The 14,659-nt window shown below is 43.8% G+C and overlaps 1 protein-coding gene across 3 annotated transcripts in view; it reads right to left on the bottom strand.

Moving 5' to 3' along the window:
• The window catches only part of LOC105467434 (SET domain containing 3, actin N3(tau)-histidine methyltransferase), an 86,227-nt gene that overhangs the window by 65,037 nt on the left and 6,531 nt on the right, over window positions 1-14,659 (bottom strand). For all 3 annotated transcript variants that reach the window (XM_071099626.1, XM_011717039.2, XM_071099628.1), the window contains exons 2-4: window positions 5,520-5,630; window positions 3,329-3,421; window positions 1,017-1,165 (exon numbers count right to left, since the gene is read on the bottom strand). In XM_071099626.1, coding sequence (XP_070955727.1) covers window positions 1,017-1,165; window positions 3,329-3,421; window positions 5,520-5,622 — 345 coding nt within the window. In that variant the 5' untranslated portion in view covers window positions 5,623-5,630. The remainder of the gene's footprint in view (window positions 1-1,016; window positions 1,166-3,328; window positions 3,422-5,519; window positions 5,631-14,659) is intronic.

Here is a 14,659-nt window from a genome sequence, read left to right as displayed (position 1 = left end):
TTTTTTTTGGAAGCAAGATACTACCAGTCACACAGCAGACATTTAACAGGTATCTAATATACCAGCATGTGATTTACCAATCTATCAATGAAAGGTTAACTACAACTTAGCCAAACATGTTGCTGGAGGTTTGAGGGGGCCAAATAACACCCTTTCCTCCACCCAAGTTCTGAAGCAACTGAGAGAGAGAGAGAATACAACAGATGGTCACCCAAAATATCACCTCCTGAATCCCAGAATTAGACAGACTCCCCCACCTAGTTACAGGCAGAGCCGGATCCCCACCACCCTCCCCATGTGTGGCCTGCCCCTGCAAAGCTTCCAGGGCGGAGAGCAGAGTGGAATGAATGCATACGGGCAACCAGCTCCCATCGAGAAAAAGGCCAAGTCCAGTTCCTTCTCCCAAACAGATGAAGGAGCGCCTCCTCTTACAAGAGGCATGAGTGAGGGGTGAGGAAAGGCCAGGCATGGCCAGTGACTGCTGCTCCCTTCATGTGGAAAGAAGAACCAAGAACAAAGAGGGGAGAAAAAGCCCTTCTCCCTTAGCAGGTGGCTGTTTCTTCTCTCCCTATTGCCACTGGTGTTGCCATTTCAGTGAGCTCCTAGTACCTTCAACCTCACAGGTATCCATTCCAGACACTGGTAGGCATCCCCACACCACCAGTCCTCCACCCACTCACCTCCAGTAAGTCACAAAACAAAAAACCATGAGTCCACCTCCTTGTCTTTAGGTAAATCTCAAAATCCTGTGAGGCATGTTCTATGGCCTCCTAACAGAGGCTCAGAAATGTGAACTGACTTGTCCCAGTCACTGGTTAGCAGCTTGGCTCCCCAGAGGGATAAGGTGGGAGGAGTTGCTTAGAACATGAGCCTGAGGTCCTCCAGGCTGCCTATCTGCCCACAGGCTCAGAACCAGAACTTCCCCACCACACGTCTACCTCCTCACCCTGCACCCTCTGCAGCACCACAGTTCAAACACACATAGACCCCCTCAGACCAACATTTTATAAACTCACCTTGATATCTCTTGTTGCTCTCAAACCAAAGCCCTCTTCTTTGAAGTTAACCATTTCAAAACCCTCGACAGAAGCCCCATTTTCAGAGGCCCATTTCATTAGATCAGGAAAGTAATCTTCTCTTTTTCCATCAAAAGTAACGGACAGACCTATATTAATCCACGTTTTAGAAAACAAGAGCTACTTTTAGGACACATATCATTCACACGTCTCTCAGAAAATAAAAACAGGCCATAACTAACACTGGAAATAGTCTTAACACACCAATCGTGAAATCAAAGCTAATCACATGGTCACAGTACATACCTTAACTGATGACAGGGAAGAAGAATTAAAATCCTAAACTCCCTGTCAGTTACAGTGAAATATATACTGACACTAGGTAACATAAATATTGACTGTTAGGTACTATTAGGTAATATGATGGCAAAGGGGAGACAGCTTCTATTACCATTACTATGATTTATAGAGCAGTTTTCTCCTTAAAAGTCCAACATGCCATCTCTCATATTCACATGTGCTTTAACAAAATTTCCATTAAAACAAAAATGAGTAATTCACATTATGTGCACAAGGAGACATGGGAAAGGATGAACCCTACAGTCCTGATTCTAAGAACACAAAACTGCAGAGCTGTAAGCCAGAAGGCTGTAATTTAAATGAGCTAGAGCTATGTGTATCAATGTAAGTATAACACTAAATGTACCACAGTGGTTTTTTAAAAATCACGTAGCATGACACCATTTATGTAAATTTTTCAAACAGCAATTACAACCATACATTTTTGTGGGGTTTTTATGAAATAGAAAACATTCGCAGTGAAGGCGAACACCCCGCAAGCAGGGAGGGAACGGAAGGGGATGGAAATGGGAGGCTTTGGCTGTATCTGGGATGTTTTCTTAAAAACAAATACAAAAACAAAACCAAAGGCCGAGGAAGGGAAAGGAAAGCTGACCAGTGGGTGAGAATAAAAGAAAGGACAATGTGAATACTACTTTGACACATGCTCAGCTGGGGTAGCAGATTCCCGGGCATCTGTTACATTAATTTCTGAACTTCTCAGCATGTCTGACATAGTTAAAAAGATGAAAAGACATGCACAGAAAAAACCATTCCGTTTGGATGAATAAAAGGAGAGGAAGAGGAACTTTACTATGAGGAAGCTGGGTGTGGCACATAGCTCAGGCGCCTGTGGCCATCTTACCACAGCATAATTAACAGTCAACCTGATATGTGAAGAGGGCATGCTGGATATGCAAAGATACCTGCTGAATGGTGAAAACGACCAGAATGAGGACTATTCGAAGACGGAACTTACTATTCACTCCCTGAGAACTCACATAATGCTCTGCCCTCAGTGTCAGGTGCAGTAAACCGTGTCTACGCAGAAGAGAAACTAAGGCTCTACCCACTTGGTGACAAAGGATTAGCACCGACTCCTATTTAGTGCAAATAAACCCATTATGAAGGAACCTGTTTGAACACGCCCATTATGAACTCACCACTTTGGAGTTTGAGACCATCTAAGCTGAAGACTACATGTTTAGAGGTGTGTATGGAAAAGCAATGAAACCACTACTTAAGACAGCAAATAAAAAACAAACTCTCTCCTGATGCCCTTCATGACAATAAAAAAGCGAGTCTCAGAAGATGGCCCCACATTCCAATGCGTGCTCCTCAGGATGTTTTCCGCTTCTACCTCCCATGTGGTCCTGCATAATAATCTTTACTTTCTGTGCTTTACAGAACAAAAACAATAGGTATACTGAACGAGCTTTTTCAAACTCACACTTAGCCCCACACCAGCCTGGATGAGAATCATTACAATGGCAACTGCATACGTCCTGTGAAAACACAGCTTAAGGAATATGACCACACCTCTTATTTAACTGAGATGTGTGTGAATTCATCATACACCTTGCTAATGCATTAACCAATCAGCATTTATTTGTGTGTTGACCATATACACTATATGCACTGCCCTGAAACTCAAAAGGAAATAACAGTATAAAAACCAGACTTAAATACTTTAAAAAACATAAGTAAATAAATAAAATTGTGTCATTTTAGCCCCCAGATATATTTTATTCTCCTAAAGCTCAACATTCTCATCCTTTCCGAAGCAGGTAATAGCATCTCTGAAAGGGGAGAAATCTCGCTAACTGCCCTCTCTTCCGGTCTGCAAGCCCCACTATAAGACCTTTCAGAATGACACCAGTGATGCTGAGACCTTCACTACTCGTCAGCCCTCTGACCTAATCAAGTTTCTACATGACATTATTGAAACACAGTTATCATTCTAGCAATTTTACCTTTCTGCTTTTTCCGTATTTTCTCAACTAGAGTCCGGATCTGCACATACTCTTCCCACTCTTTTCCTGGGCCAGGCGCAGGACTGCTGCATTCTGTAACATAAGAGGCATGGTACTGAAACACTTCCCTCTTTCAACTTAACCTACTACTCTGCAGAAGAAAGGATTTGGACTTTGTTGTTGCTGTTTGGAGTTGGTTTATTTTTAAAAGACAGACATATGACAGCCACGATAATGAACGTGAGGAGTACAAGGCAGCTACACTTCTCAAAGCAGACAAATCCTGGGGAATCATAAAAACATCCCCCACTGAACGTACCCAAGAGAGAGCACGGAGCAGGCACCTAGCTCACAGCCACCTTATTCTCAGTTAACTCTTTTTAGAATATACTTACTAACAGGAAAACCTATGATAAAAAGCTAAGCTAAAATGCAAACTATCCCCTCAAAACTCTTCTATATGGCAAAAAGAAGTTAAAAGTCAACCTTTCTTTTTAGTTAAACCCCATAACACTGATTCCCTAAGGGAACCAGTGAAATTGGACATAAGGACAATTAGTCGACAAACATTTCACATCCATGTGTACGGCACTATATTCAGCAGTCTGGGGGAGTTGCAAAATGAGATGGCATAGTCACTGCTAAAAAAGAAGCTAAGATTCCACTGTGGGGCCAGAACCAAAAGACCAACACCCGAGACTGAGGTGTGAGTTTGGAAGGCTGCACACTGGGCACCCCGCCTATTGGCAGCTCTTTCTTTTCACACAACTGCATTGGTTCAGACAGCCCCTTCCCACACTCCTGCTTAACCTCTGGGGCCTCTTTGCTCTCTATTAAAAGAGCATATGTGGCAAATAACTAACAATAACTAGATATGCGCTGAGTCTTAACTATGAAGGGTAGCCAGTCTTACTTTATTCTCCAACAACAAGCACTGACTGAGGCCTGGAACAGGCCTCAGAGGTGAAGCAGCAGAGAGCCTATCCTCAAGCTGCCAGAGGCAGGGGAGCTTGGCGACGAATGCTAAGGACAGCCACACTCCACTGGCCCATAGGATCCAGGGGAGCACTCGGGAGGGACCTGACTCCAACTCGCCTGCGGCCTGCTTTCTGTCTTGAAGGGAAGGCTGCGTTTTTACTTGGGGTTTAGCCTGCCACATAATCTAAACATGGACAAAGGGCAATGGAGTGACCACAGCTACAGCCAAGGCACTAACTGCACCAATTCAAATTCATAATTTTAAAAAGTTACCAAATCACACCAACTTGCTAAAACAAGTACAGGCACTTAGTAGAAATTCCATTTCCTTAAGCCAAGACCTCTCAAACTACAGCATGTAAAAATCAGATACACAGCCAGGTGCAGTGGCTCACGCCTGTAATCCCGGCACTTTGGTAGGCAGAGGCGGGAGGATCTCTTGAGCCCAAGAGTTCAAGACCAGCCTGGGCAACATGGCAAAACCTCATCTCTACAAAAAAATTAGCTGGGCATGGTGACACAGGCCTGTAGGCCCAGCTACCCAGGAGAATGAAGTGGGAAAATCACTTGACCCCAGGAGGTCGAGGCTACAGTGAGCCACAACAGTGCCATGGCACTCCAGCCTGGGCAAGAAAGCAAGACTTTGTCTAAAAGAGAAAAAAAATCAGAAGCACTGTTAACTGAATCACCAAAAAGGAAGGCGAGCCATTCCAGTGAGGGGCAGAGCTCTGAAGGCCGGGTCTCCGAGAGGCACGCTGGACTCACCTGGGCTAACAGCCCGTGAAGCACCTTCACACACCACATCTCACAAAGTCCTTGGCTCACTCCCTGAGACAGTTATTATCTATGTTTACCAAGAAGAACATTGCGTTTCAGAAGGTTCAGTAATCTGCGGAGGGGCACACTGTGCAAAAGTAGTAGAGCTGGTTCTTGCCCACGGGTCCTCAGGGAAGACCATGTTCCAGGTGACTGTGCTATTGAAGCTCACAATTATTTCACCCAAGCCTTGTTAACAGCCACACGGTTCCGACAGGTGTTTCCATCCTCACAGGTGAGGACTGCAAATCTGGGTAGCTCTGTGACTTGTCCAGGCCCACAGCTCATCAGCTCGGACCTGAATACCAGCTTGTTTGATGCATGCTTCCCCATTCTGGTGACAAGAAAAAGGCACAGCCACCACATCAAGGCAGGGAGAGCCCAGAGGAGGACTTACTCTGTAGCAGTTCACTGGTCAGGTTCAAGATTTCCTTTGGTGACACAGTTGCTGTAGCACCAGTGCCGGATTTCTGAGTTTTTACTCGACTCTTCTTACCCATTTTTCTGACTACAGAGAAGAGAAAGAAAAGAGAAAAAATTACATTACCAAAGAACAAAATAAAGTAATAAAACATGTTCAACACACGGCAGTGTCTTAGTCTTCAGAGGCTGATTTTACCTTACATATGCCATATCCTGAAGTTTTCTACCATAAAAAGAAATGTGTAGTATTAGTATTTAGACGTTCTCAAATGGGGGGAAAAAAATCTGCTTTGTAGTCTCTGGAAGAAAAGTTCATTCTTTATCATCTACAAAAACTATAGTAGAGCAAATTTTACTCTAAATTTTTTTTTTAATTACATAGATTTCATTGCGCATACTAATATACTCCAGTATACTAGAGAGATAAAAACCATGCATACATCATACACATATGGGCATAAAGACCTATATATTCTCTCCCCACTTTGCCTTAAAATAATCATTTCCCATTAACCATAACTGTATCATAAGCAACTGATTACACTCTCTGGACAAATGCTGAAGACATTTTTAGAGCTGGAAGAAACTCTGGCGAGCCTGGGATTTCCCATGGCACAAAATGTAGGAGTTAGACTAGCTCGCCAGAGTTTCTTTTTCCCCGTTTGAGAACCTCTAAATACTAATACTACACATTTCTTTTTCTGGTGTCCTGGGTAAAGACCCTACGAGATAACGCTTGCTTGCAAGTGTTTTTAACAATAGGTCTCAAAGTAAGGAAGGGACATGGATGTGTGAAGAGCAGATGGGGCAATTCAAAGACAGGGACAGGACAAGAAGCGTGAGGGAAGCACAGTGAAGAAGGGAACCCGGCTGGAGAGGGGGTCTCTAGGGAAGTCTAGCGAGGCAGCCACTCAAGAGAGGATGAGAGTCACTGTCAGAGGTGTCTGGCTTTGATTCTCTAGAGACAAGAGGCTAAGATGATGACCCAGGAAGATGGAGAAAGTGTCCAGCCAAGAAGCTGGCGGGGCGATTCATAAGCTAATGAATAACAAACCACCACAAGGATGGCCTCCAGGAGCCCCAGTCAGTTACACTTCATCTCAAGTGAGAATCAAAAAGCAGACTTTGGTCCATTTGTTTTTTACAAAAAGAAGTAACTATCACCATGTGAAGAACTATGCTAGGACAAAGGTTTAAAACATATTCTCCCACTATACAGGTGATCACTGATTCTGCTGTAACTGAATCCATGCAAATATGGTCATGTGCTAAAATAGTAGGAAATCACATTATTTAACAGGCTAACATGCCTATCTTCTCTTATGTATCTAACGTATAAAGAATAATGTGTAACACATTAATCTAATAAGTCTTCTAAAAATTAGTATAAAATAGTGTCAGCCGGGCGCGGGGGCTCAAGCCTGTAATCCCAGCACTTTGGGAGGCCGAGACGGGCGGATCACGAGGTCAGGAGATCGAGACCATCCTGGCTAACACGGTGAAACCCCGTCTCTACTAAAAAATACAAAACACTAGCCAGGCGAGGTGGCGGGCGCCTGTAGTTCCAGCTACTCGGGAGGCTGAGGCAGGAGAATGGCGTAAACCCGGGAGGCGGAGCTTGCAGTGAGCTGAGATCCGGCCACTGCACTCCAGCCCAGGCGACAGAGCAAGACTCCGTCTCAAAAAAAAAAAAAAAAAGACAGCGTCAGTCATCATGGAATAAAAGGAAACTGGTAAAAATACGTAAAACTTTTGCAGCAATAAAAGGAATTCTTTTTCTGTGATCAAAAGCAGAAAATTTAAGTGAGGGGAGGGCAGGATGACAGACAGCTTAAGTACCTTTTCCTATGCTTAAGAACTACCTTCTTAGAAGAGAAAAAAGCTCCCCATGGTTCCGGCTCACAGCCAAGAGCAAGGGCACAGCCTGGACAGAGCACCTCCACCCTTCTGGGCATTTCAGGCCTCCCACATTTGCGGAGGGCATCTCTGGAGGACCTTCGAACTTAACCTGAAAATCACTAAAACCACCAAGGAGTCTGGTAATAAGGACGTTAATCACACTTCCAAATATAGCGGGTCTGCTGGCTTGGCAGGAGGAGATGCAGAAGCATGCTGTCAGCAATGGCTTAGCTGGCCTCTCCCTTCAGCCTTGCCTGCAAGACCTTCTGCTGTGGAAGCCTGTAAATGAGGCAAGAACGTCACTCTGACGAGGAGTTCCAAGACCCTTTCCCTTCTCTTAACAGTAAGTGAGCCTGGGATGGCGGGGCTGCTCTGCACTGGCTCTCTCAGGGGTGCACACCAACAGCTACAAAACAGGCTCTGTTCGCTCTGCCTGCAGCCCCTCACCTCCCCCAATGTCTTCCCTCAGCGATCCACCCAACTCCAGTTGCTCATTGATGTAGCAGCAGCTGTTCCCTGGAGCTCAGTATTCACCCTCTGCCAGGTGCTGAGCTAAGACACAGCTCTTCACTTGATCTTCCTCGACACTTTAAGCCGTAGATACCATCCTCATCTTTCAGATGACATTCTCAGAAAGGTTAAGTCCCTTCTCTTTGTCCAAGGTCATGCATCAGGTAAGAAGCAGAGCTAGAATCTGAACCCAGAACCACTACCACACTGCCTCTGTTTAAATACAGATTAAAAAAAAAAAATAAAAGTACATGGCAGCGGGGAGTCTTCCAGGTCAAACACCATGGGATATGGAGCACACCCCCAACACTCCTGACAGCAGCCGCTCGGCCCACACCTGGGCAGCTCCAGCCACTTCCTCCTGCACCTCCTGAACGCGTCCTCACGGTTAAACCCTAACACTAGTCTCGTACATCTCCCTGCCCAAGCCTGTCCCTGCTGCTTAAATCTACCCTCACACTGCCACCACCCTAAATAGTAGGAAATCACATTATTTTAATAGGCGAACAAGCTTATCTTCTCTTATGTATCTAATGTATAAAGAATAATGTGTAACACATTAATCTAATAAGTCTTCTAAAAATCAGTGTAAAATATACAGTGTCAGTCATCCTGGAATAAAAGGAAACTGGTAAAAATATGTAAAACACCCTCCCAGCAACACCAAGGGCTCCCAGTCCCTCTACAGCGGTCATCACGTGCCTATCTCTGCCTCCCCGTTCACCCTTTGACTGTAAAATTTTAGTCACTTATTCACAAACTCTTAGTTTTCTCTAAAACCGCTGTCCAGGAATCCCCTTAAAGTCTACCTGGTCCCCCTAGTCACAATCTTCTCTTCTCTGCACCTCTGCAAGTCCTGGTATGTTCTCCCATTATCACTGGGCCCCACTGCACTAAAAGACTTGCTCACATACCAGCTTCCCTTCAGATAACAGGCTCCTTGAAGACATCCTGTCTTGTTTCTATTTGTAACCCCAACATACAGTCCAGGCCTCAACACAGGGCAGGTGCTACACAGAGGATGCCACCCTGAGCTCCCAGAAAAAAGCATCAGCACAGGTCTTAGGTTAGGTTACAGTCTCCATTTCTGAAGCTTCTACCCAGGTTTCCATTCCCTTGGAACAGACAGGAAATGTCGACTTCCTGCTCCACATGGCAGACCATTAAAAATATGGCTACAATGGTTTGAAAACAAAATACATTCCACCGACAGTAATTCTACAGTCAAGTACTTATAACTCCAATTGTTCTCAAGATTTCTTTTTTAAGCCAGAAAACTGCTGGCTCTTAGAAATGAGTAATAGGTGTATAAATACAGCAGAGGTGTAATTTCAAAACACACCATAGCCCCTGGGAAGGCAGATATGCTAGAATGCAATCTTCGAAAGTCCTGCAGAGTGATGTTTATGCAGTCATTGAAGCCACTCCTAGCTAAGACCCTCATCTCCAGCTCTTTCAATCCCTTTGGGATTCATTTCCCTGCCTACAAGTCCTCCCCCACCACAATGTCAACAGTCAGCCTTAATAAATTGAGGTATAAAATACAAACTGCATAGGATGAGCATAGTGGCTCACGCCTATAATCCCAGCACTTTGGGAGGCCCAAGGCAGGTAGATTGCTTGAGCTCAGGAGTTCGAGACCAGCCTGGACAACATGGCGAAACCTTGTCTCTACAAAAAAATACAAAAATTAGCTGGGCATGGTGGTGCAACCCTGTAGTCCCCAGATACTCAGGAGGCTCAGGTGGGAGGATCCCTTGAGGCTGCAATGAGCTGTGATGGCGTCACTGCACTCCAGCCTGGGCGACAAAGGGAGACCCTGACTCAAAGAAAAAAAAAAAAATAGAAACCTACAAACCGCATAGTGCACGAATTCATGGACTCATCCCCATACGTGCAAGGCCCCACCCTTGCAGAAGGTAGCAAACACACCAGTCCTTGCCAGCAGTCCTGATGAACCCTTTCGCAACCAGTCCTTCCCCCAGCAGCCCACATGCCAACTTCTATTACCATCAATCAGTTCTGCCTATTCTTAAACTTCATATAAGTAGAATTCTACACTGTGTAGGTTTCTTTCACTCACATGTCTTTCCATAGCTCACAGGATAATGTGTAACCTCCCTAGCAAGGTCTTCGAGGACTGAACTGCCTCACCCCATTTTATGTGTCCAGCTTCATCCTACCTTTACACAACACAGCTCCAGGGGACTGCTCATGTTCCTCCCTTTTTCTGGAATGCAGCTATCCCCACTGCCTGTCCCCTTGTCTTCTCCTGGCAAGATTTTTCATATACTTCAAGGCTCTACCAAAATGTCCCCTGTGCCTTAAGGGAAACTCCAGACTCCTCCATGCAACCCTCATATCCAACAAAGTCAGTCAGAAAGGGTCAAAGTCAAGGTTATTACAGATGCTAAAGGGTTGGCTTATGTTGGGATTCTGTCTTTTGGCAACCTCTTTGGGCTATTTCCCTCCCACAGGGATACAGGCTATAAAGTAGAAAAAGTGGCTAGCCTACGTTAGGCAGAAAGAATCTTCGTCTTAATTAAGGATGGGGGGTGGGGAGCTGCTTATCCTTCTTCCAGTAAATGTATCTCCCTAGGGCACAGGATCCTAGACCCAAGTCATCTCCTCAGTCTGCTCCCCCCAGAAACAAGTTTCCAGGGCTCTTCCAGTAAGCCTCCCCACTGGCTGGGTCCACCCTGTCCGAGGGCTCTCCTCAGTCCCCTGTACCCTGAACCCCAGGCAGTCGGGCATGACACCTGACCTTTAGCATGACTTTAAGAACTTAAGTCACTGAAGGCAAGTGTTTCTCAGTACCAGTTATCACTGTTGTAAGATTCCTTTGTCTCTGGGTTCAGTATGGTTTGGCACTAATTCTAGTATTTGTGGGACACCCCTAGCTCAAAGCATCTTGAAGGCAGACGCCTTACACTTACTTCGTTCAGCCCTAAAACATCAGGTTTTCCTGTGAGTCTGCCAGCTCCCCACATCCCACCTTCCCTCAGCCCCTTGGCCTGGCTGTCATTCCCTGACGTACACACTCTTCGCTCTATTACTTCAGCCGAAAGGCCCTGACCCCTTGGTGAGTATGTCAGGGTCCTCCACCTACAATTTACCTGGCTAAAACCCCACCTCACTAACAAGGTCTCCTCACCGCACTTCCACAGCACAGTCCCCACACCTCTGTGACCTCATCCACTGCAGTCTGAACTCTTTTACCCACTGTCTTGTGGCAGAAAAAAACCCAAAGCTTCCATCTCTGTATTACCCATAGGGTCTAATATAGTGTCACAGACACATAGAAGGTCAAAATCTGTTGAGTAAAAGAAAATCTTTGGATAGCATATTTGAATATATTGGTGTTACTAATTTTCACATTGCTCCCAACAGTTATTAAACAGTAGCCAAACGAAACATTTACTTAATATTTAATTCTACTAAGGAACTATGGTAACTCTTAGAAGTAAAAATATAAATTTATATAGAGAGGTGTAGATAATTATAGATTGGCCACACCATGAAGGACAGGGGTTAGAGTTAAGCTTATGTAATATCACACTTAAAAAACGGTTCTGTGGGGCATAGTTGCACATGCTTATCGTCCAGCTGCTCAGGAGGCTGAGGTGGGAGGCTCTCTTGAACCTAGGAGATCGAGGCTGCAGCAAGTTATGATCACACCTGTGAACAGCCATTGGGCTGAAGCCTGGGCAACACAGCAAAATCCTGTCTCAAAGAACAATTTTTACAAGATGATCTCTTTTCAAAATCCAGTTTTAGATAGAAAACCTTTAGGACATTAAATTTAATAAGAGAGACTCTGAAAAACACACTGGAATCTTTTAAGCATTATTGGTCTTTAGAAAGCAATAAAGCAGGAATTAGTCTGTTTCTGATAGAAAAGGAACGCTTACAGCCCAGGCACAGGGAAAAGCTCCGTGGGCACTTGTGACCGAGGACACGAGCATCTGCCCATGACCTCACTGCATCCCCACCACAGCCCACTGAGGCCAGCAGTGACCACAGCCCATTGTCAGGAGGCTTAGAGAGGGCTGTGACTTGGCCAAGAGACCACAGCTGCCAAGCAGCAGACCCCTAGCTTCAAACTTGAAATCCTGCATTAGCTCCAGCATATAGGTGGACTCTACGTATAGGCAAGCTTGATTAAACTAAGCTGCACAACGTCTCTGTGCCTATACTATGTTCGCTGTTGCAGAAGACAACAAAATTGGACAAAACCAGAACTGCAGTTCCCAAGGATGAGGCTGGGAAACCAAGACTCACACTCAAAATAAAGCAGCATGGATAATTCCTAAAACACGTAAGTAACTAAACATAGAAGGGCAAGAAATAAAGTACAATTCAAGAAGGATGACTAAATTTTAAGATCAGTGTGAGAAGGTGTTAGTATCCAGTATGTGTGGTTTCCTAAATTCACCCCATATTGCCTTCTTTTAGCTATCAAAAAAGATGCATGCCGTGTAAGTTCCCCAACCTTATGGATTTAAATAACTACCCTTTTCATTTATGATTCAAAAGTCTGTTATATACAGTGAATACTTTTCATGATCATTTCAGTGAATTTCGGGCTAAACTACAAGTTTAAACAAATGAAACAGTCAAATAGGTATTCTGAACATCCTTCATGCTCTCCATGAAAAAAATATATTAAACATTCATCAAGTCCCCACAAAGACCAAATGTTTATTTTCAATATTTCCAATATTTATATTAGGAAAACATAAATGCATACTAAATTATATGTGTATACACACACACATACACACTCAAGTTAAATTACAAGTATTAGCCAGAAGGTACAATATTAAATCAAAAATGTTTTTCTGCAAAGTTTAGAATGAAATCAGGTATAATTTACAAATACTTACTGAATTATCTTAAAGAAAACAGGAAAATAGTACCAAAAAAATAATTTAAATAATACTTAAAACAAAAGAAAATATGAAGAGTAACAATACAGGATTGATACATGAATTATACAATTATAGTTAGTCGTTCAGAGGAAGGGGTATCTATAAAAAGGAACAGCTAAGCCAAGAGTTTCACACATGTCTACATTTCTTCACCATCAAGATATTTTTAAAATTTACAGAATCTTCAAACTTTGGCCCTTTAAAACACCATATACCACTTACAAGTCCATCAACAACCTCCCCATCTAACAGACAAGCCAGGCTTTAGAAGACAGAGGAATGAATGACATACTCAATTATTATTTAAAGTGCTGACTAATACACAGGAGCATCTGTAATCAACCACCACCTCTGCCACGCAAGCGATTATTTTCCATCTAATCTGAGTCGTGGAATAAATGGGTCGAGACACAAGAAAGCACATTTAGTGACCTTGGCTAATGTGGGGAGTGGGGGCGGAGGTGGGGTAAAGGGTGCTAAATACCTAACCCATTTTTACAAAGCATAGTTCACACATAATGAACAGATTTTGGATGTAATTCACTTGCATTTTTTTTTTCAAACATTCTGAATGGAAAGGATATTTATTTGTATACTTCTTGAGTTCCCTTGAAAATGCTGCTTTCAACTAAACAGAACTAGAATAAACATTTTTGATTACACTTATCTGGCAAGTTATCCAGGAAACCTTAGCTCAAGCACAGCATCTGTTTTTCAATGTATCCTGCATTGACCCAACTTCACAGCTGGGTTGACTAAGGGAGAGAATGGTCCTAAGGATGGCTTCCTCCACCTCAGGCTCCCAGCTGTAAAGCCTACTCGAGAGAGGGTGAGTGCCTAATCTTCGTGTAGGAAGAAAAGGAAATACTCTTTTCTCACTCTTACTAAAATACTTTGCCGGCCAGCAGGATCAGATTACTACATTCAGAATTAAATACACAAATTATAGGATGATGAGTTAGGAAAATGAAAGCACTCCCAAACTGAAAAGTATTTAACTGTGCAATGTTTCCTTTCCTACAGATACTGACAAAGTGCCATGGTACCATGTTAGCTGAAACTCATATATATCAGAAACACGTTCTGGCTTTGCACAGTAGCAGGGCCTAGTAGCCATACCAACTCATACCAGTTTACATGGCAAACTGGCACCTATCGTTCCAATCTTCTAATTAAAAGAGGAATTGGGCCAAGGGCAGTGGCTCACACCTGCAATCCCAGCACTTTGGGAGGCCGAGGCAGGTGGATCATTTGAGGTCAGGAGTTCAAGACCAGCTTGGCCAACATGGTGAGACCCCCCCATCTCTACTAAAAATACAAAAATTAGCCTGGTATGGTGGCGCAGGCCTGTAATCCCAGCTACTCAGGAGGCTGACGTAGGAGAAATGTTTAAATCCAGGAGGTAGAGATTGCAGTGAGCTGAGATCCAACTACTGCACTCCAGCCTGGGCGACAGAGTGAGACTCTGCCTCAAAAATAAACAAACAAACAAACAAAAGAAGAACTGATGTGCCACAACTTAAAAGTACCAAGAAATCAAGGCAAGCAGGCAGGGAAGAAGGTGGAATTAATTTCAACTCAGTAACTACTTAAGTACCAGGATGTATACAGATCTATAAATTGCATGCAAATAAAATTTTAATTTGATCAAAATTTAATCTTGATACAGAACAATTTAGGCTGTCCCATTTAAGTATTATAACTTGAGATTTTAAAAATACAGTTGTTGGCCAGGCACAGTGGCTCATGCCTATTAATCCCACCATTTTGGGAG

This window comes from Macaca nemestrina, chromosome 7 (assembly GCF_043159975.1).
Source record: "Macaca nemestrina isolate mMacNem1 chromosome 7, mMacNem.hap1, whole genome shotgun sequence".
NCBI lineage: Eukaryota > Metazoa > Chordata > Mammalia > Primates > Cercopithecidae > Macaca > Macaca nemestrina.
This window is presented reverse-complemented; position numbering and strand designations above follow the sequence as displayed.